At 40.2% G+C, this 24,822-nt stretch overlaps 2 protein-coding genes across 2 annotated transcripts in view; one reads left to right on the top strand and one right to left on the bottom strand.

Annotated features, from left to right (window-relative positions):
- Window positions 1-15,596, bottom strand: part of trim105 (tripartite motif containing 105) — a 66,814-nt gene extending 51,218 nt beyond the window's left edge. Inside the window, 2 exon segments of the mRNA XM_062046058.1 lie at window positions 15,370-15,508; window positions 15,588-15,596. Coding sequence (XP_061902042.1) covers window positions 15,370-15,508; window positions 15,588-15,596 — 148 coding nt within the window.
- Window positions 15,376-24,401, top strand: npy7r (neuropeptide Y receptor Y7). The gene is made up of 2 exons (XM_062043768.1): window positions 15,376-15,535; window positions 20,125-24,401. Exon 2 carries the CDS (start codon window positions 20,179-20,181, stop codon window positions 21,283-21,285), a length of 1,107 nt encoding a protein of 368 aa, XP_061899752.1. The 5' UTR covers window positions 15,376-15,535; window positions 20,125-20,178; the 3' UTR covers window positions 21,286-24,401.
- The last annotated feature ends 421 nt before the right edge of the window (window positions 24,402-24,822 follow it).

Raw genomic sequence — 24,822 nt, 5'->3', positions numbered from 1 at the left:
GAGAAATTCGGGAGAATGATTGTCCCGGGAGATTTTCGGGAGAGGCACTGAAATTCGGGAGTCTCCCGGAAAATTCGGGAGGGTTGGCAAGTATGTTCTTATCCCATTTCTAAAAATTCCTGAAAGTTAAATCAAAATCCGCCCATAACTTTTTGAGCAATGTTACTAACTAGCAAACAGACAAACAAATCCCAGAAAAAAACATTAATCTCCTGGCAGAGATAATTGATCAAAGGATATATTAAATAGCCATTTGGTAGTTTGTTGATTCCAAACAGACTGCAGGAGTGTTCACTCTTTGCGGAATGAAATAAACTGGGTGAACCCTCTTGTCAGAGTGCACTTCAGTTCTACGAAGATGAGTTGCTCGGGAGAGACTCCGCACATTCTTCTGAAATAAAGAACCTGAGTAAAGACCTCCATGACTCGGAATGTTTGCAGCGTGGTTGGGAGAGTGGCCATGCCAGCAACCTGAGGGTTCCTGGTTCAATCCCCAGCTTCTGCCAACCCCGTCACGTCCGTTGTGTCCTTGAGCAAGACACTTCACCCTTGCTCCTGATGGGTCGTGGTTAGGGCCTTGCATGGCAGCTCCCGCCATCAGTGTGTGAATGGGTGAATGTGGAAATAGTGTCAAAGCGCTTTGAGTACCTTGAAGGTAGAAAAGCGCTATACAAGTATAACCCATTTACCATTTACATTCAGTTATGTGAGCAAAAACATGTGATGCTTGAGGCAGCAATCTTTTTTAAAAGAAAAAAAACTGACCGAGCAACCAAATCACGGGTGTAAAACTTGTTTTTATTGAGAGCCATGTCACAATTATGACTGCCCTCAGATAGACACTTTTAACAGTGAATATACTGTATTTAAATGTAAACGTATAAAAGCCTTATAACACAATTTGCATAGGCAACTGTTTTTGATTATTATACTTTTTACTAACAAACTGATGGATAACTTGGTTTGAAATCATAACTAAAGGTGAGACTATAGGTGATTTAAGTATTCATGTTTGGTAATGATGTGTATTTCTGGTCTTGTCATCCTCATCCAGACAGAAGGGTGACACGGCAATGCGGTTGGATCAAAAGAGACGTCGGAGACGCTTTACTGAACCAAAAGTTGCTTTATTACAAGCGAGCGTCATCTTACAGAACTGCAGTTCCTGGAGGAGGTCAGGTCAAGAAAATGAGGCACTCCTAACCTGGAGAGGCCGAACCACAGTCTTATATTCCTTCTTCCTGCGTCTGGGTGTGTGTAAGGAGATGTTCATGTGAAAGTGTCTGAAAAACAACTGATTTAAGTCATAACTTAAATGTTGGCTTTGAGCTAGACAGGTAGTCTCTTCTCAAGGATAGGGCTATCACTTTTGCATTCCGAAGTCCCAATTAGAGCCTCTTTTCCTACAAGAAGTGATCCAATCCACCTGCGAATATCATTTTATTATGTGCTCAAACTGAAATACCACTATTTAGTTAAACTGGTGGTTTGCTTCTCCAAGTTGCATATAAATCTTCACCATAAGCAAAACATGATATGAGTTAATAGTTTACTTCAGTAACACATGCAATTACATCCAGTACATATTTTTTGGTCAAAATTTAAAGAATAAATACATTTAGCCAGAAAGTGCTTTATTATTTCCAGCCTTTCACAGGCCCCGTAAAATATGTGGTTGGCCAGATATCGTATTTTTCGGACTATAAGTCGCAGTTTTTTTCACAGTTTGGCCGGGGGTGCAACTTATTCTCTGGAGCGACTTATGTGTGAAATTATTAGCACATTACCGTAAAATATCAAATAATATTATTTAGCTCATTCACGTAAGAGACTAGACGTATAAGATTTCATGGGATTTAGCGATTAGGAGTGACAGATTGTTTGGTAAACGTATAGCATGTTCTATATGTTATAGTTATTTGAATGACTCTTACCATAATATGTTACGTTAACATACCAGGCACGTTCTCAGTTGGTTATTTATGCGTCATATAACGTACACTTATTCAGCCTGTTGTTCACTTTTCTTTATTTATTTTAAATTGCCTTTTAAATGTATATTCTTGGTGTTGGGTTTTATCAAATACAGTTCCCCCAAAAATGCGACTTATACTCCAGTGCGACTTATATATGTTTTTTTTTTCCTTCTTTATTATGCATTTTCGGCCGGTGCGACTTCTACTCCGGAGCGACTTATACTCCGAAAAATACGGTAAATAAACTTGGTGGCCGACGTTAAATGTTGTGTCGACCCAAATAAAATAATGTGGCACAGCACATTATGGCGGGCCAGAGAAAGTAATGTGGCTGACTACCTTTAATAATGTGGCGCATTATATTAAATCATGTGGTGGGAAAATTTAAAATAATGTGGCCAACCACATTATTGTGGTTGGCCAAATCAGTGAGTTTGACACCTGTGGACATGTTGGGTGTCACATGGTTTTACATTCTGAACAGACAATAATAATAGATAATAAAACTTCCTTATATGGCTTTTACTGGATGGAAGTTGTAAAAAACATTGTTAAGTTAAAGTATCACTGATAGTCACACACACACTAGGTGTGGTGAAATTACTCTCCGCATTTGACCCATATTACTGTATTTGTCTTTTTTAAATAACTTTACCCAGATATAAAATATTCCTCGAAACAATGTTATATTATGCATGAAATGTGGGCTGTTTAAAAGTTTGGAAGTAACTTCCATTCATTTAATGAGCCTTTGTCGCTGGTGAGGAAGGGAACAAATGAAGTGTAACACCTTCGCTGGCTGCAACGTGTTTACTCTTTAGATAAGGCAGATGCAGGAAGGTTTATAAAAGCTCTGGGCCTACGCATACACACTCGGCAACCATTAAGAGAAATGTGCCAGTGCTAGAATTCAAAGCACGATTGGCCTGTTAATCCGTCTATCTGATAGCCTTTGTTGTTGACTTTTAAAATGCATCAATAATTGACAGGTCATGTATAACACATGAGAATCTGGCCTTAGTCATAATAAATTAAGCCATCATTAGGCATACATTGGAACGTGAAGCGATTACAAAAATATATATGTCACTTGTTGTCAAGTGTTACAGATTTTATTTTTACAGCCGCTCCAAGGTCCATTCACTGTTGTGCATGTGGCTCACACAGAAGGACCCGCCCTGCGTGGAAACAAAGTTAAGTTGAATCACTTATTAGCTGATCTGGCATTTAATTTATTTCCTGTGAAATGCAGTGCAGATGAGATGGAAAACTAATCAGAGATATGCAAACGCTGCACAAATCTTTCAGTGATGGAAAGTGTGGACATGCCTCACTTGATGGACCTCTTTCATGCTTAATGTTGATAGTTGCAACCCCACAGACTAGGGATTGAGGGTTCCCACTGGACCAGGGGCCGGCAACCCTAAACGTTGAAAGAGCCATATCGGACCAAAAATAAAAATAAAAAAATCTGTCTGAAATGAAAAGCCGTATATAAGTCTCATAATGAAGGCAACACATGACGGAAGTGTCTATTTTAGCTATAATAGCATACAGTCAAAATGGCTATGTGTCAATATGTGAAGCAAATCTTCGTTGACACGTTTTTACAACATTACAAACCATTAGTAAATCAGAGGCTACTCAGAAGGTGAGATAACGCCTGGAAATTACTGGCTTTTAATGGCCAACAGTATAGATGTGTGTGTCCAAGTTAAGGCTGTCTTCTTTTAATAGATTTATTACAATCTTTGGCAAGCTAGGTAATGTTTGCTGTGGTCTGGAACAACATGGCACACAAACAACTATCTGAAATGCAGCCAATATTACATACATATAATGTGTCATGAGACATGCAAAAGTAAATTATATGCAAAGAGGATATTAAATGAACTCAAATATACCTACAAATGAGGCGTAATGATGCAATATGTACATACAGCCAGCCTAAATAGCATGTTAGCATTGATTAGCTTGCAGTCATTCACTGACCAATATGCCTGATTAGCACTCCCAACAAGTCGATAACATCAACAAAGCGCACCTTTGTGCTTTCACGCACAGCATAAAACGTTTGGTGGACAAAATGAGACAAAGAAGGAGTGGAAGATTTTACATGTAAACAAACTGTTGCGTCACACCCCACACTATGGTGAGTTCAAGAACCGCCAAAATTAGTAGGACAAAACGACATTCACCAAATACTCTCATCAGTGAAGCATACACACAAACATATAAAACAGTGGGCTTTCTAACAAGTGGGAAGGTTTGAGTCATTTTTGTTCTCAAACAAAAAACATATTAAAACAAAAATAAATATTTTCCCCATCTTTTTCCATTTTCAATCATTTTTAAAAAATGCTCCAGGGAGCCACTAGGGTGGCACTAAAGAGCCGTGGGTTGCTGACCCCCACGCTAGACCCATACTTGATGGTGGGAATCTCATGCAAGTATGGATTGTGTGGGTCTGCCTCACACTTGATGAACCTGTCTTATACTTAATTGTAAGGACACGCTTCATACTTACTGGTGGCAACCTCTGGCCTGTACTCAATGGTGTATATCCACTTCCTGGGCCTGTCTCGTGCTCATTTGGTCTGTCTCATGCTTAATTATGAAAACTTACCATATACTTGAGGGTGTTGACCTGGGGCCGTACTTATCAAGCTTCTTAGAATTACTCCTAAGATTTCTGCTAAGAGTTGACTTAAGAGTAAATAAATTCTTCGCTGAAAGCTGCACTTAAAAGTTAGTTATCAAGCGTCTTACTCACACTTTCAGCGAAGTGTAGGACTGAATCTTAAGTGTCACATTCAGAGCTGAATTACGACATTACTATGTGCCGTAAACGGAATTTTAGGTGACGTCATTTCTGTGTCCATAGAAATGACCAATCACGGAAGGGAATCCGTTGTCTAAGAATAAAGAAATATCTTGGAAATATTTAAGTGGACAATGGGAGTGTATATTTTGACAATAAACTACAAAATAATACAAAACAAACTAGTCCCCGTCGGCACTCACGCTACCGCTCCCTCTCTTCTATCGCCCACACACTCACTGACGTCACTCACCTCACGGCCACACACATACGCTACTGTCATAACATTTTCTTTCCAATTCATTAATTAGGCAACTAATTTGAAACTGGTGTGGGTGGCTCTATATATACTAGCCCACTGCAGACACATGCAGAAATCAACATGGAATCGAAAAGTATTAAATCTGTGACAAAAATAATATCCGCTCTGTCTAAACGATACCGTTTGATCAGCTGCTCGTCATCAAAAAAAACAAAACATTGTTCCGTTCCCTGAACGTTCGCGCACGTCTCTCTTGCCTCAGTGCCATCCCCTGCTGGCAACTCCTAACCACCTCTGAAGGTCTCTTAAATATCGTGGAGAGTAGGAGTGATTCTTAGACTTAAGAACGTTGATAAAAAGCTTTTATTCTTAAGTTTGAGAATAGGACTAAATTTCGCAAATTCTCAGGACTTAAGTGTAAAATGGCACTCTAAGAAGCTTGATAAGTACGGCCCCAGTGCCGTACTCGTTCAGGAGGACCTGGCTCATACTTCATGGACCTGCCTCCAACTTGATGGTGTGGACTCGTGCCAGTACTTGATATCGTTGACCTAACATAGGCCGGGCTACTGAACTACAGTTTCCAAAATGTATGGGGACAAGATCGGACACAGGGGGCATCAAAGTAGAAGGAAAAGTGGGGACCGGGGCCCCTGGGCTTTTTGTAAAGTTTGAAGATTTTTTTGTCCGTCACTTACATTTGTAAGTTATATAAAAAACAACGTCATAAATGTTTAGATTAAAAAAATATAACCTCATTATTGAACAATAATACGGTTGCTTGAATCAAATTAAGAACACCCCCTATCAAAAATGCAAAATGTTTGGTTTTCCGCATGGATAAAAGCAAACCCAGATTGAAAATACCTCACTCAAAACAGATGGCATGATGTCATCAAAGCACCAATATTTTTGTACAAGGATGAGGTGATAAAATGAAGGCAAAAATGTATAAAATCTATCTGTGGCAGCATCGGAGAAAGTTATGTTATGTTAAGTTTCACTTTTTCATCTCATTACCCATAACTGTGATGCATTCAAAAACCCTTGGTTAAAGTTAGAAAAGGGGGATTAGCTCCATGTTATAGTCTAGATATGTTAATCCCATCTTTTAAAGTCAAATAAGTGAAGTGAAGTGAATTATATTTATATAGCGCTTTTTCTCTAGTGACTCAAAGCACTTTACATAGTGAAACCCAATATCTAAGTTACATTCAAACCAGTGTGGGTGGCACTGGAAGCAGGTTGGTAAAGTGTCTTGCCCAAGGACACAACGGCAGTGACTAGGATGGCGGAAGCGGGGATCGAACCTGGAACCCTCAAGTTGCTGGCACGGCCACTCTACCAACCAAGCTATACCGTCATAAACTATTTAAGTGTGTGTTTTAAAAAGAAGATTTCACCCAAAATCATGCAATAGTTTGTTTTTTTGTGCGTGTAAACAAACCAAGTGTGTATGCCACAGCGATGTTGGGTTTAGGGCGAGCTAAGGGGCCTTTCAGGAGTCTTTTGCATGGCAGCCCAGAATTTGGTGCTAGGTCCTAGGTCGGACTTGGGCTGTCCCGTTATGCTCACTTGACATGAATAACCATGACTTTCAAACATAGCATTCCACATACCGTACATTGAACTCTGTGTTTTAATCAAAGCTGTTTTGGTATGACAGCAAAAATAAGGTGCACCACAGTTATATTTAATGTAAAGACATCAAAAGTGTATCACATTTCAAATAATTCGTAGGAGTAAATTAAAAGTGTAAAAAAGTTGCATGATTGCATCAGCACAATTCGTATACAAGGCAATTCAAAGTGCTTTACAGGAAAAAGAAGGCAAACTAAAATTCAAAATAAAATCAGAAAGTAAAATCATAAAAATAATCATTATTGAAATTAAAATTCCATCAAATAGTGTAGATAAAATACTGTCGCTTGTCATATGCAAAATTAAATAAGTGTTTTTAGTCTGGATTTGAGCATTGCCAACGTTAAAGCCTGTCTCACATCTTCTGGAAGACTCTTACAGATTTTAAGAGTATAAAACTTCGGTCCGGACTTTAGGCACCAGCAGGAGTCCAACTTCCTGAGGTTCTCAGAGCCTGACATGTACTTTGGCACAAGACCATGAAAAAACTTGCACACAAGCAGAGCTGTTTTAAATAGGGATCTACCTATATCATCGGCCGATAAATGATTTAAAATGTAATATCGTAAATTATCGGTATCGGTTTCCAAATTATCGGTATAGGTTTCAAAAAGTAAAATTTATGACGGCGCTGTGTACACGGACGTAGGAAGAAGTACAGGGCGTCAATAAACCTTGAAGGCACTGCCTTTGTGTGCAGGCCCAATCATAAATTATCTACGGCTTATGACACACACACAAGTGAATGCAATGCATACTTGATCAACAGCCATACAGGTCACTCTGAGGGTGAAGTATAAACAACTTGAACACTGTTACAAATATGCGCCACACTGTGAACCCACACCAAACAAGAATGACAAACACATTTCGGGAGAACATCCGCACCGTAACACAACATAAACACAACAGAACAAATACCCAGAACCCCTTGCAGCACTAACTCTTCCGGGACGCTACAGTATACACCCCCCGCTACCCCCTTCCCCCCCCCCCCCACCCCCCCACATCAACCCCGCCCACCTCAACCTCCTCATGCTCTCTCAGGGAGAGCATGTTCCAAATTCCAAGCTGCTGTTTTGAGGCATGTTAAAAAAAATAATGCACTTTGTGACTTCAATAATAAATATAGCAGTGCCATGTTGGCACTTTTTTCCATAACTTGAGTTGAAGTTGTTCTCTTATTTTGGAAAACCTTGTTACATTGTTTAATGCATCCTTGATCAACAGCCATACAGGTCACACTGAGGGTGAGTGTATAAACAACTTTAACACTGTTACAAATATGCGCCACACTGTGAACCCACACCAAACAAGAATGACAAACACATTTCGGGAGAACATCCGCACCGTAACACAACATAAACACAACAGAACAAATACCCAGAACCCCTTGCAGCACTAACTCTTCCGGGACGCTACAGTATACACCCCCCGCTACCCCCTTCCCCCCCCCACCCCCCCACATCAACCCCGCCCACCTCAACCTCCTCATGCTCTCTCAGGGAGAGCATGTTCCAAATTCCAAGCTGCTGTTTTGAGGCATGTTAAAAAAAATAATGCACTTTGTGACTTCAATGATAAATATAGCAGTGCCATGTTGGCACTTTTTTCCATAACTTGAGTTGAAGTTGTTCTCTTATTTTGGAAAACCTTGTTACATTGTTTAATGCATCCTTGATCAACAGCCATACAGGTCACACTGAGGGTGACCGTATAAACAACTTTAACACTGTTACAAATATGCGCCACACTGTGAACCCACACCAAACAAGAATGACAAACACATTTCGGGAGAACATCCGCACCGTAACACAACATAAACACAACAGAACAAATACCCAGAACCCCTTGCAGCACTAACTCTTCCGGGACGCTACAGTATACACCCCCAGCTACCCCCTACCCCAACCCCGCCCACCTCAACCTCCTAATGCTCTCTCAGGGAGAGCATGTCCCAAAATCCAAGCTGCTATTTTGAGGCATGTTAAAAAAAATAATGGACTTTGTGCGTCGTGGTCGCATGGCAATGCGCGGGTCGTTCTCCCAAGATGCAGCAGGAACTCCGGAGGCAAGGTGCAGGTGAGACAATGATTAATTCCCATAAATCACACAGGATACAAAATAAATGAAACTAGCGTGCCGATCGCAAAAGCTTAGCATAAAGAATTAAATAACAAATATTTTTTTAAAAAGTAACTTGTTGCATAGAAGCAAATAAGACAGCCAGACAGGGTGTGGCAAAAGACAGGAATATGTAGCTCTTTGATTAGTGCCCAGGAGATGGTGAGCGTCCCGAACACTAATCAGAGGCAGGTGAAACTAATCAGCACCCCTGGAAACCAAAACAAAAACCCAGGGGTGCTGAAAACAGAGCTGAAGTAGTCAAACTAACAGAACAAAACATGATCCGGGCAACGGATCACAACAAAAACTTTCACAACTACAAGTTACTTCACTCCAGTATATAAAACCTACAAGACCAATACAAACAGTATTTATCAGTGATACAGATATTACACAATTTGAATACACTTGATTGATGCTAGTCGTAATATTATACAAAAAAAGAAATGAGCCTTTATTGATAGAATAAGTAGAATCAGATGGATTTTTCTCCCATGTGCATATTTCTTATATACATCCTAAAAAGGCTAGTAAAATAAAAATGACTGATCATTTCAAAACATAACATGGGTGAAGACAATATATTAAGGAAATATTGTTAAAATGTCAACGTTGATTTATGGATGTGTTTCCATGACAATTATCCAATTATCCATCCATTTTCTAACGCTTGTCCCTTTTGGGGTCACGGGGGATGCCGGAGCCTATCCCAGCTGGTACACCCTGGACAAGTCACCACCTCATCCCAGGGCCAACACATATAAACAGACAACATTCACACTCATTCACACACTAGGGCCGATTTAGTGTTGCCAATCAACCTATCCCTGTCACACCGCGGTGAGGGATGTCTTGTCTTGGTTTCTTCTGTTTAAAAAGTAACTCCTCTCATTTCAGATCACTTGCCCTTCTTTTTGTGTCATCAGTCTGACGTCATCCCTGACCCCTGATTGTTTCCACCTGTTCCCCATTACCCTCACGTGTCTTATAAGCCCACGCCTCCCTTTGTTCTGTCCCTCACGTGTCTTATAAGCCCACGCCTCCCTTTGTTCTGTCCCTCACGTGTCTTATAAGCCCACGCCTCCCTTTGTTCTGTGCCAGATTGTCTCGTTTATTCGTGCCTCTCTAGCTTCCGGTCCATGCCTTGCCTCGTCTCGTGTTTGTATACCTTGATCCTGAATTCCTGCGTTGCTATTTTGAGTTTTCTTTTTCTCCTCCTCAGCAGAGTGATTTTGTGTTATTTAGTTTTACAGCCGAAGTGGTGAGTTTTCAGTTTTTCTTACAGTTCTTTCTTTTCCTCAATTTTTTGAGTGACATTTTTTGTTAACCTTTATTAGACTAGAGAAAGTGTAGAAGTTTTATAGCCATTGTTTCTTCCTCCTGTTGGAGCGTTTTGTGTTTATAATAAGTTTCATAGAATATACGGCGCCAAGTATAGTTCGTCATTGTTTTTGTGTTTTCCTCCTTTCGGAGGGATTTTCAGTTTTTCCATTTTTATGGAACCTTTTTCGCCGACTAGTTTAGTTATAGCCTATATTGAATTGCCCTGACTCTGGAGGTGAAAGAAAGCTTTCAAAATAAAAGCCTGCCGAATTATTCCCTACTCTGCATCTGAGTCCTATCTTTTGACCAAGCCTGACAATCCCCAGGTGCATGTCTTTAGAGGTGGGAGGAAGCCGGAGTGAGAGAACCCACACAGTCACGGGGAGAACATGATAACTCCGACCCCGAGCCCGGGGATCGAACCCAGGACCTACTTATTGTGAGGCACACGCACTTGTAACGACTTGTTACAACCACTGTGCTTCCCTTCCACTATTATTAAACTGTAAATATTGTTTCAACATTGGTTCCATGTTAAAACTGACATGTTTTCAACTATATTTCAATACTGAACATCAATAATTATAAGAATTCCCTTCCTTCCTTATAACAAAGCTGGCAGAAAGTTTTGTAATTTTTTTAGCATTTTTTTTTACAAAATGATAATACTCTCCAAATCAGGCCTGGGCAATTATTTTGACTCTGGGGCCAAATTTAGAGGAAAAAATGTATCTGGGGGCCGGTATATCTATTTTTAGGAAAACTAATACAAAACCTCACACTAAAGTCTGATTTAATGCTAAAAATGTTATGACAGACAGCCTTAAAAACGGAATGGAATTTAATTTTTTCCTATGAACGATAAAACCCTGAACATTGAGAACATATGAATGTCACCCCCCCTGTCAATCGACATATATTACAATCAAGCCGAATGCAACAAACACAGCGAAATATGAACGTGAAGGGTAAAAAAAACAAAAACATCTACAATCTGATATATGTGATATATCACTTAGCTTTAGAACTTTGTTGTAAAAATCTCCTTCCACATCTGTCCCTGACACCCACATTTCAGGCTGGCCACTCTGGAAACACTCTGTGGAAACGCTCCCCACCCACACTCCTTGGTGCCTCATCTGACCTGCTGTGACGTAGATTACCATAGTAACTAGTAGGGTTGTACGGTATACGGGTATTAGTATAGTACCGCGATACTAATGAATCATATTCGGTACCATACCGCCTTTGAAAAGTACTGGTCCGCCACACCCTAAGATTTTTTGTTAAAATAAAGCCAATAATGCTATTTTTTCTGGTCCCCTTTATTTAGAAAAGTATCGAAAAGTACCGAAAAGTATCAAAATAATATTGGTATCAGGACAACACTAGTCACTAAAATATCATGCAAAAGCGCAGATTCCAACCATTGAAACATGTTGTATAGTTCAAGACTCATGGTTATTTGCAAACATCACTGCACATCATAATGGCAGCTACACTTTCCATCTTAAAGATCTAAAAAAAATATTTCGGAATGTCCGGCGGGCCAGATTGAAAAGCTTAACGGGCCGCATGTGGCCCCCGGGCCTTAATTTGCCCAGGTCTGCTCCAAATGATCACTGCATATTTTCACTTTTCAATATGTGGCCCCTGGTGGAAAAAGTTTGGACACCTCTGGTGTAGACCAACCGCATATTTTTGGTAGTTGACTTCTTGGCAGTACTTGATGTTGCAGGACCAGCTACCTACTTGATGGACATGTCTCGCCCTTGACGGTGTAGACTAGTGATTCTCAAACTGTGGTACACATACCACCTCCATCTCGTGGTACGCCAGGAAAATAACTTAATTAAATATTGTAACGACATGACTCGAGCTGTTGTCAAAGGTTTATCAGCCTTCAAATGGAAGTCGTTACAATCCAACTACTGTAGGCCGTAGTCAACGCCAAAATAAACAATTAAGACGTGAACAGAACGGTCTTACTTCGTCATTTCTATCAAACACGCGGTGAACCGAATGTTCTCCACGTACTCCGCGTACGTCCGCCCTTTCCCATCCACACAGCCAATCAACACGCACAATACATGTAAACAAAGACTAACATTGGCAGAGTGTGACTGTGTAGAGTGGCCGAAAATATTAAATATGCATGTTAAATAAAAACCTCTGCCTTGTTTTTTTATCATTACTTAATTTCCTTAATTACCTTAAAAATGGTTTTAGGATTTTTAAACACATATACCTTTTTACCTTTTAAATTCCTATCTCTTCTTTCCTGACAATTTAAGTCAATGTTCACGTAAAAAAATGTTTTTATTGTAAAGAATAATAAATCAATTTTAATTTAATTCTTCATTTTAGCTTCTGTTTTTTCAACGAAGAATATTTGTGAAATATTTCTTCAAACTTATTATGATTAAAATTTTTTTTAAAAATGTTGGCAAATATAGAAAATCTGTAGAATCAAATTTAAATCGTATTTCAAAGTCTTTTGAATTTCTTTTAAAAATTTTGTTCTGGAAAATCTAGAAGAAATAATGATTTGTTTTTGTTAGAAATATAGCTTGGTCCAATTTGTTATATATTCTAACAAAGTGTAGATTGGATTTTAACCTATTTAAAACATGTCATCAAAATTCTAAAATTAATCTTAATCAGGAAAAATTACTAATGATGTTCCATAAATTCTTTTTTTAATTTTTTCAAAAAGATTCAAATTAGCTAGTTTTTGTCTTCTTTTTTTCGGTTGAATTTTGAATTTTAAAGAGTCGAAATTGAAGATAAACTATGTTTCAAAATTTAATTGTCATTTTTTTCATGTTTTCTCCTCTTTTAAACCGTTCAATTAAGTGTAAATATCATTAATTATTAATAATAACATAGAGTTAAAGGTAAAGTGAGCGAATTGGCTATTTCCGGCAATTTATTTAAGTGTGCATCAAACTGGTAGCCCTTCGCATTAATCAGTACCCAAGAAGTAGCTCTTGGTTTCAAAAAGGTTGGTGACCCCTGCTTTAGAGATTGATGTCGGTTTTTGATACAGTGCCGTCTGAGGGATCGAAGCTCACGGTCATTCAATGTTGGTTTCCGGCCATGCCGCTTACGTGGAGTGATTTCTCCAGACTCTCCGAACCTTTTGATGATATTATGGAACGTAGATGTTGAGATCCCTAAATTTCTTGCAATTGCACTTTGAGAAACATTGTTCTTAAACTGTTTGACTATTTGCTCACGCAGTTGTGGACAAAGGGGTGTACCTCGCCCCATCCTGTCTTGTGAAAGACGGAGCATTTTTTTGGGAAGCTGTTTTTATACCCAATCATGGCACCCACCTGTTCCCAATTAGCCTGCACACCTGTGGGATGTTCCAAATAAGTGTTCGATGAGCATTCCTCAACTTTATCAGTATTTATTGCCACCTTTCCCAGCTTCTTTGTCACATATTGCTGGCATCAAATTCTAAAGTTAAAGGCCTACTGAAATGATTTTTTTTAATTTAAACGGGAATAGCAGATCCATTCTATGTGTCATACTTGATCATTTCGCGATATTGCCATATTTTTGCTGAAAGGATTTAATAGAGAAAATCGACGATAAAGTTCGCAACTTTTGCTCGCTGATAAAAAAAAAGCCTTGCCTGTACCGGAAGTAGCGTGACGTCACAGGAGCTAGTATTCCTCACAATTCCCCGTTGTTTACAATGGAGCGAGAGAGATTCGGACCGAGAAAGTGATGATTACCCCATTAATTTGAGCGAGGATGAAAGATTCGTAGATGAGGAACGTTACAGTGAAGGACTTGAGAGGCAGTGATGGACGTATCTTTTTTCGCTCTGACCGTAACTTAGGTACAAGCTGGCTCATTGGATTCCACACTCTCCTTTTTTTTATTGTGGATCACGGATTTGTATTTTAAACCACCTCGGATACTATATCCTCTTGAAAATGAGAGTCGAGCACGCAAAATGGACATTCAGTGCCTTTTATCTCCACGACAATACATCGGCGAAATGCTTTACCTACGAGCTAACGTGATAGCATCGTGCTTTAACTGCATATAGAAACAAAAAAATAAAGGATAGAAGGAAGAATAGATAGAAAATCAACAATACTATTAAACCGTGGACATGTAAATACACGGTTAATGCATTCCAGGCTGGCGAAGGTTAACAATGCTGTGCTAACGACGCCATTGAAGCTAACTTAGCAACGGGACCTCACAGAGCTATGCTAAAAACATTAGCTCTCCACCTACGCCAGCCAGCCCTCATCTACTCATCAACACCCGTGCTCACCTGCGTTCCAGCGATCGGCAGAAGGACGAAGGACTTCACCCGATGCGTTTGGCGGCCCGGAGACGTAGGAAGTCAAGGTGAGGTCGGCGGCTAGCGCGGCTAGCGCGGCTAGTGCGGCTAGCGCGGCTAGCGCTCCAACAAAGTCCTCCTGGTTGTGTTGCTGTAGTCCGCTGCTAATACACCGATCCCACCTACAACTGTCTTCTTTGCAGCCTTCATTGTTCATTAAACAAATTGCAAAAGATGTCCAAAATACTGTGGAATTATGAAATGAAAACAGAGCTTTTTGTATAGGATTCTACGGGTACCATAACTTCCGTTACTCTGACTTCGTCACGCGCATACGTCATCATACCGCGACGTTTCAGCCGGATATTTCCCGGGAAGTTTTAAAAGTCACTTTATAAGTTAACCCGGCCGTATTGGCATGTGTTGCAATGTTAAGATTTCCTCATTGATATATAAACTATCAGACTGCGTGGTCGGTAGTAGTAGGTTTCAGTAGGCCTTTAATGATTATTTGCACACAAAAAAAAAAAGTTTATCAGTTTGAACATCAACTATGTTGTCTTTGTAGCATATTCAACTGAATATGGGTTGAAAATGATTTGCAAATCATTGTATTCCGTTTATATTTACATCTAACACAATTTCCCAACTCATATGGAAACGGGGTTTGTACACAACGTGCCAATACACTTCCCTGGTTTTGGGTTGTGTACTTACATAGACTCATGGCACACTTGACTATGAGGACCAACGTCATGCTTCATGGCAGTGTCCTCATACACTTGATGAGACACACACCATCAAAGGGTGATAATTGAGCACCTGTTTCGCCCTTGATCTTTCTCTCCCCTCCCGCTCGTCCTTTCGAGTTTGGATCCGCGTCCTGCGTGACAGTGCAGCCCAGACTCACACTCGCTGTTCGGCACATATATAACGCGGAACCTGCCCGATCGGGACTGATCCACGAAGATGCGCACCAGGATCTCGCAGCCTGGGAGGAGCTTGAAATATTCTCCCTTTACTTCACGCCGCCGTCGAGTGAAGACTCGCTTTGGAGAGGAGATATAAGAAGAAAGGTGAGTCCGCTTATGCACTTTTTTTTTTTTAATGACGGCGCGCAAAATGTACTCGCTTCATTGCAACCGGGTCGGTGGTTTTTTTTGTGTGCGTAATTTGGATGCGGGAGCGCAAAACAGAAGTTCCAATATCACGTCACGGCTTGGAAGAGAGGAACATTGTAGCTATATCGCTTAGAAGTATTTGAATATTCATATATTCACTAATAATGCATGGAGAGAAATGACGCACGCAGTGGAGATTTAATGGAATGACCGCTGTTTACGTGACAGATTTCGCTCCGGCAGGTGATTTTTTTTTTTTTTTTGAAGTGAAAAATGATGCTTGAAGAAATTGTCCAATGTTTTGTAAAGTGCACACGTCGCCTGCAGCCTGGTGTCTGCTCCTGATGCACAGGCAGGTCTGCACAAATAATGTCTCTGCAAAAATAAGTTATTTTGTTGAGGAAAACACACATTAAATGCATTGTTTGGTCATGAAACAACCCAGCTATAGACAATAATCCAGTGGTTCTTAACCTTGTTGGAGGTACCGAACCCCACCAGTTGCATATGCGCATTCACCGAACCCTTCTAAGGGGAAATTTTTTTTAAAAATTCTTAATTGAATCTTAATTTATAAATATTAATCATGAAATGATGTTATCATATTAAAGAAATACTAATATAAATATATGTTACAAACAAAACGTTACAGGAATGTACACATGATCCCATGTTTACATCTCATTGTGCAACATGTGAATGTTTTAGTGGGAACTAAATGCGATTTTGAAAGGGGACGGCGTGGCGAAGTTGGTAGAGTGGTTCTTAACCTTGTTGGAGGTACCGAACCCCACCAGTTGCATATGCGCATTCACCGAACCCTTCTAAGGGGAAAAAATTTTAAAAAATTCTTAATTGAATCTTAATTTATAAATATTAATCATGAAATGATGTTATCATATTAAAGAAATACTAATATAAATATATGTTACAAACAAAACGTTACATGAATGTACACATGATCCCATGTTTACATCTCATTGTGCAACATGTGAATGTTTTAGTGGGAACTAAATGCGATTTTGAAAGGGGACGGCGTGGCGAAGTTGGTAGAGTGGTTCTTAACCTTGTTGGAGGTACCGAACCCCACCAGTTGCATATGCGCATTCACCGAACCCTTATAAGGGGAAAAATTTTTAAAACAATTCTTAATTGAATCTTAATTTATAAATATTAATCATGAAATGATGTTATTATATTAAAGAAATACTAATATAAATACATGTTACAAACAAAACGTTACAGGAATGTACACATGATCCCATGTTTACATCTCATTGTGCAACATGTGAATGTTTTAGTGGGAACTAAATGCGATTTTGAAAGGGGACGGCGTGGCGAAGTTGGTAGAGTGGTTCTTAACCTTGTTGGAGGTACCGAACCCCACCAGTTGCATATGCGCATTCACCGAACCCTTCTAAGGGGAAAAAATTAAAAAAAATTCTTAATTGAATCTTAATTTATAAATATTAATCGTGAAATGATGTTATTATATTAAAGAAATACTAATATAAATATATGTTACAAACAAAACGTTACAGGAATGTACACATGATCCCATGTTTACATCTCATTGTGCAACATGTGAATGTTTTAGTGGGAACTAAATGCGATTTTGAAAGGGGACGGCGTGGCGAAGTTGGTAGAGTGGTTCTTAACCTTGTTGGAGGTACCGAACCCCACCAGTTGCATATGCACATTCACCGAACCCTTCTAAGGGGAAAACATTTTAAAAAATTCTTAATTGAATCTTAATTTATAAATATTAAACATGAAATGATGTTATTATATTAAAGAAATACTAATATAAATATATGTTACAAACAAAACGTTACAGGAATGTACACATGATCCCATGTTTACATCTCATTGTGCAACATGTGAATGTTTTAGTGGGAACTAAATGCGATTTTGAAAGGGGACGGCGTGGCGAAGTTGGTAGAGTGGTTCTTAACCTTGTTGGAGGTACCGAACCCCACCAGTTGCATATGTGCATTCACCGAACCCTTCTAAGGGGAAAAAATTAAAAAAAATTCTTAATTGAATCTTAATTTATAAATATTAATCATGAAATGATGTTATTATATTAAAGAAATACTAATATAAATATATGTTACAAACAAAACGTTACAGGAATGTACACATGATCCCATGTTTACATCTCATTGTGCAACATGTGAATGTTTTAGTGGGAACTAAATGCGATTTTGAAAGGGGACGGCGTGGCGAAGTTGGTAGAGTGGTTCTTAACCTTGTTGGAGGTACCGAACCCCACCAGTTGCATATGCGCATTCACCGAACCCTTCTAAGGGGAAATTTTTTTAAAAAAATTCTTAATTGAATCTTAATTTATAAATATTAATCATGAAATGATGTTATCATATTAAAGAAATACTAATATAAATATATGTTACAAACAAAACGTTACAGGAATGTACACATGATCCCATGTTTACATCTCATTGTGCAACATGTGAATGTTTTAGTGGGAACTAAATGCGATTTTGAAAGGGGACGGCGTGGCGAACTTGGTAGAGTGGTTCTTAACCTTGTTGGAGGTACCGAACCCCACCAGTTGCATATGCGCATTCACCGAACCCTTCTAAGGGGAAAATTTTTTTAAAAATTCTTAATTGAATCTTATTTTATAAATATTAATCATGAAATGATGTTATTATATTAAAGAAATACTAATATAAATACATGTTACAAACAAAACGTTACAGGAATGTACACATGATCCCATGTTTACATCTCATTGTGCAACATGTGAATGTTTTAGTGGGAACTAAATGCGATTTTGAAAGGGGACGGCGTGGCGAAGTTGGTAGAGTGGCCATGCCAGCAATCGGAGGGTTGCTGGTTACCGGGGTTCAATCCCCACCTTCTGCCATCCTAGTCGCGTCTTATGTGTCCTTGGGCAAGACACTTCACCCTTGCTCCTGATGGCTGCTGGTTAGCGCCTTGCATGGCGTGTGTGTGTGAATGGGTGAATGTGGAAATACTGTCAAAGCGCTTTGAGTACCTTGAAGGTAGAAAAGCGCTATACAAGTATAACTCATTTATCATTTAAAGGGGTAGAAATTATTTCCAAAGAAGGCACCCAGACATAGAATACTAGTACACAGCTCATGAAAAACAATATGTTGTGTAACTGTCATTGTAAGTGGGCCAAAAAATGTATAATACAAAATAATCCCATAGAAATGACTGCTGTCATTTGATTATAATAATAAAACATTTAACTTGGTATTTAGTCAGGTTTGGGACAGGTGTGCTGCTGGTGTGGCACCTAAGTTAAAGTGATTGTCTCACGCACACACTAGGTGTGGTGAAATTTGTCCTCTGCATTTGACCCATCCCCTTGTTCACCCCCTGGGAGGTGAGGGGAGCAGTAGGCAGCGGCGGTGCCGCGCCCGGGAATCATTTTTGGTGATTTAACCCCCAATTCCAACCCTTGATGCTGAGTGCCAAGCAGGGAGGTAATGGGTCCCATTTTTATAGTCTTTGGTATGACTCGGGGTTTGAACTCACAACCTACCGATCTCAGGGCGTACACTCTAACCACTAGGCCACTGAGTAGGTTTGGGGGTATCCATAATACGCCGATAGGGAGAAGTTTTTATTTACACGATGAGTCGGGTGTGTCCTGACCTCCGCGGCGGAGGCTCCGCCGAACCCCAGAGGCCGACTCACCGAACCCCTAGGGTTCGATCGAACCCAGGTTAAGAACCACTGCAATAATCACATACAACAGAGTCATGAATACATGCAAACAATTTAAAGCTGCATGATGTTTTATGTATATGCACAGTGTTATGTTTTTGGACATCGCAACTTGCCGTATTTGTAAGCAATGCATGATGGGAATCCGGATGTTGTGTCGTTGTATTGAAGAAAAAAACCTATTACCATTAGACATCATGCATTATAAACAGTGTTTATTTCGTCAATAATAACAGGTTCGTTTACAGTGCATTTTGCATTAAAAAATGTCTTTTTAATGAGAACATTCACTAAAGCTTTGATCATGACACACATGTTGGTACCCGAGAGACAACAATCCAAACATGAATAATTCCAGTGATGTTCATAGCCTATTTCACGGGAGGGTCGGCGTACAAGACAGCTGATTTCATTTAATTATTATGTTCCGCCGAGGTGTTTATTCCATTTTCCAAGGAGTGGAAGCAGGTGGATGTGAATGCAGCAAGTGGCAGGAAGGGCAGGATGATTACTCTATACAACACAACATGCATTTCCTTAATAATATCATGAAGTGGTTATGCAATGCGGGTAGGAAAAGACACTTAAAGGGTGTGCGCTGCCAAACATGATTTGATTTGATTTTACGTAAGCACAAGTACATAGCAGACAAGTTAAGGTGACCCACATTCAAATCGGGTGCAGGAGGCCACACAGGGATTGGGATTTTTTTTTTTAAATCATGTTTTGTTTGTGATGCTGGTTCATGCTGTGTGATTTGAGTGGCGCGAAAAGGAGGCTGAATAATAACTTCTTTGATGTTCTCAACCTCTGTGTAGAATCAAGCTGGGCCTGGCTTCCTCTCGGGTGTTTGCACACAGCCCGGAGTAGAAATGAGTCCCCGGGAGTCGTCCAACAGCACGGGATGGGAGCCCGACGAAACGGACGTGTGGAACCTGGCGAATGGGAGCATGGATTCCAACCTGCACGGATTCCACATAGACGTCACCAAGCACATCGGGGTGCAGATCACCCTGATCACGGCCTATTCCGTCATCATCCTGCTGGGCCTGCTGGGGAACGCTCTGGTGGTCTACATGATCATCCGCTACAGGAACATGCGCACGGTCACCAACTTCTTCATAGCCAACTTGGCGCTGGCCGACCTCCTGGTGGACACCCTGTGCCTGCCCTTCACGCTGGTCTACACCCTGCTGGACGAGTGGAAGTTCGGCGCCGTGCTGTGCCACATGGTGCCCTTCGCCCAGGCCCTGAGCGTGCACGTGTCCATCCTGACCATGACCGTCATCGCCCTGGAGCGCTACCGCTGCATCGTTTTCCACCTGGGTCAGCGCCTCACCTGGCACTCCAGCTTTCTCATCATGGCGTTCACGTGGACTACCTCGGCGGTGCTGGCGGCGCCCCTGGCCATCTTCCGAGAGTACCGGCAAGAAGAGATCCCCTCCATCAATCTGCACATCGTCGTGTGCTCCGAGAAGTGGCCGCACGGCACCAGCAGCGTCATATACAGCCTCTCCATGCTGCTCCTGCAGTACATTAGCCCTTTAGCCATCATCAGTTACGCTTACATTTGCATCTGGGTCAAGCTGAAGAACCACATCAGCCCGTCTACACGCAACGATAGCATCGCCCGGCGTAAAAAGACCACCAAGATGTTGGCGCTGGTGGTGGTGGTGTTTGCAATCTGCTGGCTGCCCTTCCATGTGTTCCAGCTGGCCAGCGATCTGGACCTGGTGCTCAGGTTTAAGGAGTACAAACTGATATACACCGTCTTCCATATCGTGGCCATGTGTTCCACTTGCACCAACCCGCTGCTGTACGGATGGATGAATAAAAACTACAGAAATGGCTTCCTAATGGTCTTCCGCTGCCAGGATAAGCCCGATTCTTTCCGCCCCGAGGGCTCCTTCCGGACTCGCTCCACCAGGCGGCTAACGCTCAACGGCCGCAACGGCGGACACCCACCCACTGCGGTGTGAGACGCCTGCATGAAGACATTTGAAAGTGTTGCTTTTTTTTTTCCCCGGCACAAAGTAGGGATGGACTAAAGTTCCTCGGAAATGCTTGATCAATTAATCCACAGGTGTCAAACTCAAGGCCGCATCATTTTATAAGGCCCACAAAATACTTTATATTTTTCACTACATTTACCGTATTTTTCGGACTATAAATCGCAGTTTTTTTCATAGTTTGGCCGGGGGTGCGACTTATACTCCGGAGCGACTTATGTGTGAAATTATTAACACATTACCGTAAAATATCAAATAATATTATTTATCTCATTCCCATAAGAGACGAGGCGAATGTCAGCAATCGTCACACACACCTCAACCAATAAACATTCGGCGTGGGGCGTGTCATGGCAGAAGTGCATTGTGGGTCATGGGATGCTACCTGCTACTACGTCCGTAGCTATAAAAATGGATCATTTCAACATTGGCGGTAACTTATAAGAACTGAGAAGTGCTGAACACAAATGGCACCGAAAAGGAAATCATATACCGTATTTTTTCGGACTATAAGTCGCAGTTTTTTTCATAGTTTGGCCGGGGGTGCGACTTATACTCAGGAGCGACTTATGTGTGAAACTATTAACACATTACCATAAAATATCAAATAATATTATTTAGCTCATTCACGTAAGAGTCATACCAGGCACGTTCTCAGTTGGTTATTCATGCGTCATATAACGTACACTTATTCAGCCTGTTGTTCACTATTCTTTATTTAATTTAAATTGCCTTTCAAATGTCTATTCTCGGTGTTGGGTTTTATCAAATAAATGTCCCCAAAAAATGCGACTTATATATGTTTTTTTCCTTCTTTATTATGCATTTTCGGGCCGTTGCGATTTATACTCCGTAGCGACTTATACTCCGAAAAATACGGTACTGCAGATTACAAACTGGACGTAGTGAAATATGCAGCAGAAAACGGCAAAAGGAAGCGGCGCATACCTTTGGAGTTGGCAGAGTTGGCAGAGTTGTTTAGACACCGAGGAAGAAGATTTCATGGGATTTAGCGATTAGGAGTGACAGATTGTTTGGTAAACGTATAGCATGTTCTATATGTTATAGTTATTTGAATGACTCTTGCCATAATATGTTACGTTAACATACCAGGCACGTTCTCAGTTGGTTATTTATGCGTCATATAACGTACACTTATTCAGCCTGTTGTTCACTATTCTTTATTTATTTTAAATTGCCTTTCAAATGTCTATTCTTGGTGTTGGATTTTATCAAATAAATTTCCCCCAAAAATGCGACTTATACTCCAGTGCGACGTATATATGTTTTTTTCCTTCTTTATTATGCATTTTCGGCCGGTGCGACGTATACTCCGGAGCGATTTATAATCCGAAAAATACGGTATATGTTATTTCCATTTTGACAGAAAAAAATACATGCACTGTTGTATATATTTTAAACCGTATAATTATCCAATAATGCAACAAATATTCCCAAAATGATTTTTGTAGAAAAAAACAACATACTTACTAAATATCTGCTTGACTTATGATTTTTAAGCAAGTTAACCATCAACTTACCCATCATTTGAATGTAGAAATAAGGTAAAATTTTGGCGACTGAGCTGCCAATTTGTTTTTTAACCTTTTAAGGCCCAAGCTGTTTGTTTACATGCTTTTTTTTTTTATTTATCTTTGCTATTTGGGCTTATTGGACCCTAATTAGAATACAAACTGTGAATCATCTTTTGATATGATGTACTTAGTCCATAAGTAACAAACCTGTACTTCATGTTTAGTGACATGCTAATTCTTATTTTTACACTTTTTTTCCCCAAATTCCATTGTATGTTATACTCTTCTGACACCACCAGATGGAAGTATAAGTGTCCACATAAGCACGTAAGACCCCAATTCAGTAGTGTACACAATCTTGGAAATAAGAGCTAAAAGGTGCTGTCCACGCATGTGGCCAACTAAGCCTTTAGAGTTAAGTGAACGTAAGGAAAAAATTTATAATTTCTAAATTCGTAGGCAATTGGGTAATAATGGTTGAATCCTTATACATTTATGTTTTTATATATCCACTGTTATAAACGGCCCTTAATAAGAATAGGTTTGACACCCCTGAATTAATCTGTCAAATTACCAGTTAAATGTTTTTAATGCGATGGAGCTCTCGCTCTCTGAATGTTCTGAACTCCTGTTTCCATGCTAGTGTACTATTGAGCAGAATAACATAAAGTGTGGACCCAGAACCACTCTCCATATTGTTCTTTTACTCGCGGCCTTGTAGTGCTTTCTATTGTTCTAGTAACGTATTCAAGGAATTGATAATTATGCCCATCCCTCGCACAAAGGTACCTTTTGTCCATTATGACTTGGCCTCGAGGTAATGTCATGCTTTTGTTTGTGACTGTTGATAATAGTGAATCTAATGTATTCAAATGATGCCTACCAGTGCTCATTATAAGCTACCTGTATAATGTGTTTCCTGTTCATGTAAATCATGTCCAATCTAGTAATGAACTCAAGCGCATTAATGTTTAGCCCTCCCTTTATGAAGAAGAGGGTGACTCTTGTGGGACAAGTAGAATTTTTTTTTTTAACACTCGTTTCATTATTTGCGGACATGCCGCTTTGAATTCACGTGCCAACACAAGTGACGTTTTAATCTCCTTCCAAGGTCCCCGCTGACAGCCCGCAGCTGCTTTCTCCGTCCAAACAGGACGTTAATTATGTTGACCTAAAAAAGTGCTCCACGCCAAATGCAAGGTTCAATGTAAAGGAAGTGAGGCTGTCAAGGAATCCTGTTGACCTTTGCACGTTGTGTTTGATCAACAAAATGTACAAAAAAAGAAAAGAAAAACATCAAATCGAGAAATGTCAAAAAGAAACCCTTGAATGGGCACTGTTGCAGATGCATGGAGTGTTGGAAGTGTGGGTAAATACAGCAATCACAACATATTACGGTGTTGTTGCCTACAGCCTGCTTACACACACACACACAACATCATCCATCAATGAGAGGACCGTTTATTCAACCGACCATTTCATCTATAAACGTTTGGACTGTTTTCCGAACAACGCAGCAGTGGACTTAGCAGCAAATAAAGCATTTAACAAAACAGTCCTTCGTGGCCGACTCCGTGCTTTTTTATTTCCCTGCAGAGAAAATGCTTGTAGCAATACTTGGTGTATCTTAACACCCACATGGCAAATTTCATGGCTTAGCCTACATTTTTCTTTATGTTCTTGAGAGTCATGTATAGAAGCTGGCAGAGGAAGGAAGGAGGAAGAAGGGAGGTATAGGCACAGGGCATGCAATACACCAGGCATTAGATAATTCTTCAGATTGGGTATATAATTCAAGATATACTAGTGTGCAGAATTGATAATCCGTCTGCTTCTCAATGGGGAGTGCGTTACAGCAATGTGATGAAAAGAAAAATAGTTACTCTAGTGCAGGGGTGTCCAAACTTTTTCCACTGAGGGCCGCACACTGAAAAATCAAAGCAAGCGGGGCCATTTTTTTTATTTTAAAAAA

Source organism: Entelurus aequoreus, linkage group LG04, assembly GCF_033978785.1.
Source record: "Entelurus aequoreus isolate RoL-2023_Sb linkage group LG04, RoL_Eaeq_v1.1, whole genome shotgun sequence".
Taxonomy (NCBI): domain Eukaryota; kingdom Metazoa; phylum Chordata; class Actinopteri; order Syngnathiformes; family Syngnathidae; genus Entelurus; species Entelurus aequoreus.
This window is presented reverse-complemented; position numbering and strand designations above follow the sequence as displayed.

Coding starts and splice junctions, on each gene's coding strand:
- npy7r (XM_062043768.1), top strand. CDS start 20,179: ATGAGTCCCCGGGAGTCGTCCAACAGCACGGGATGGGAGCCCGACGAA.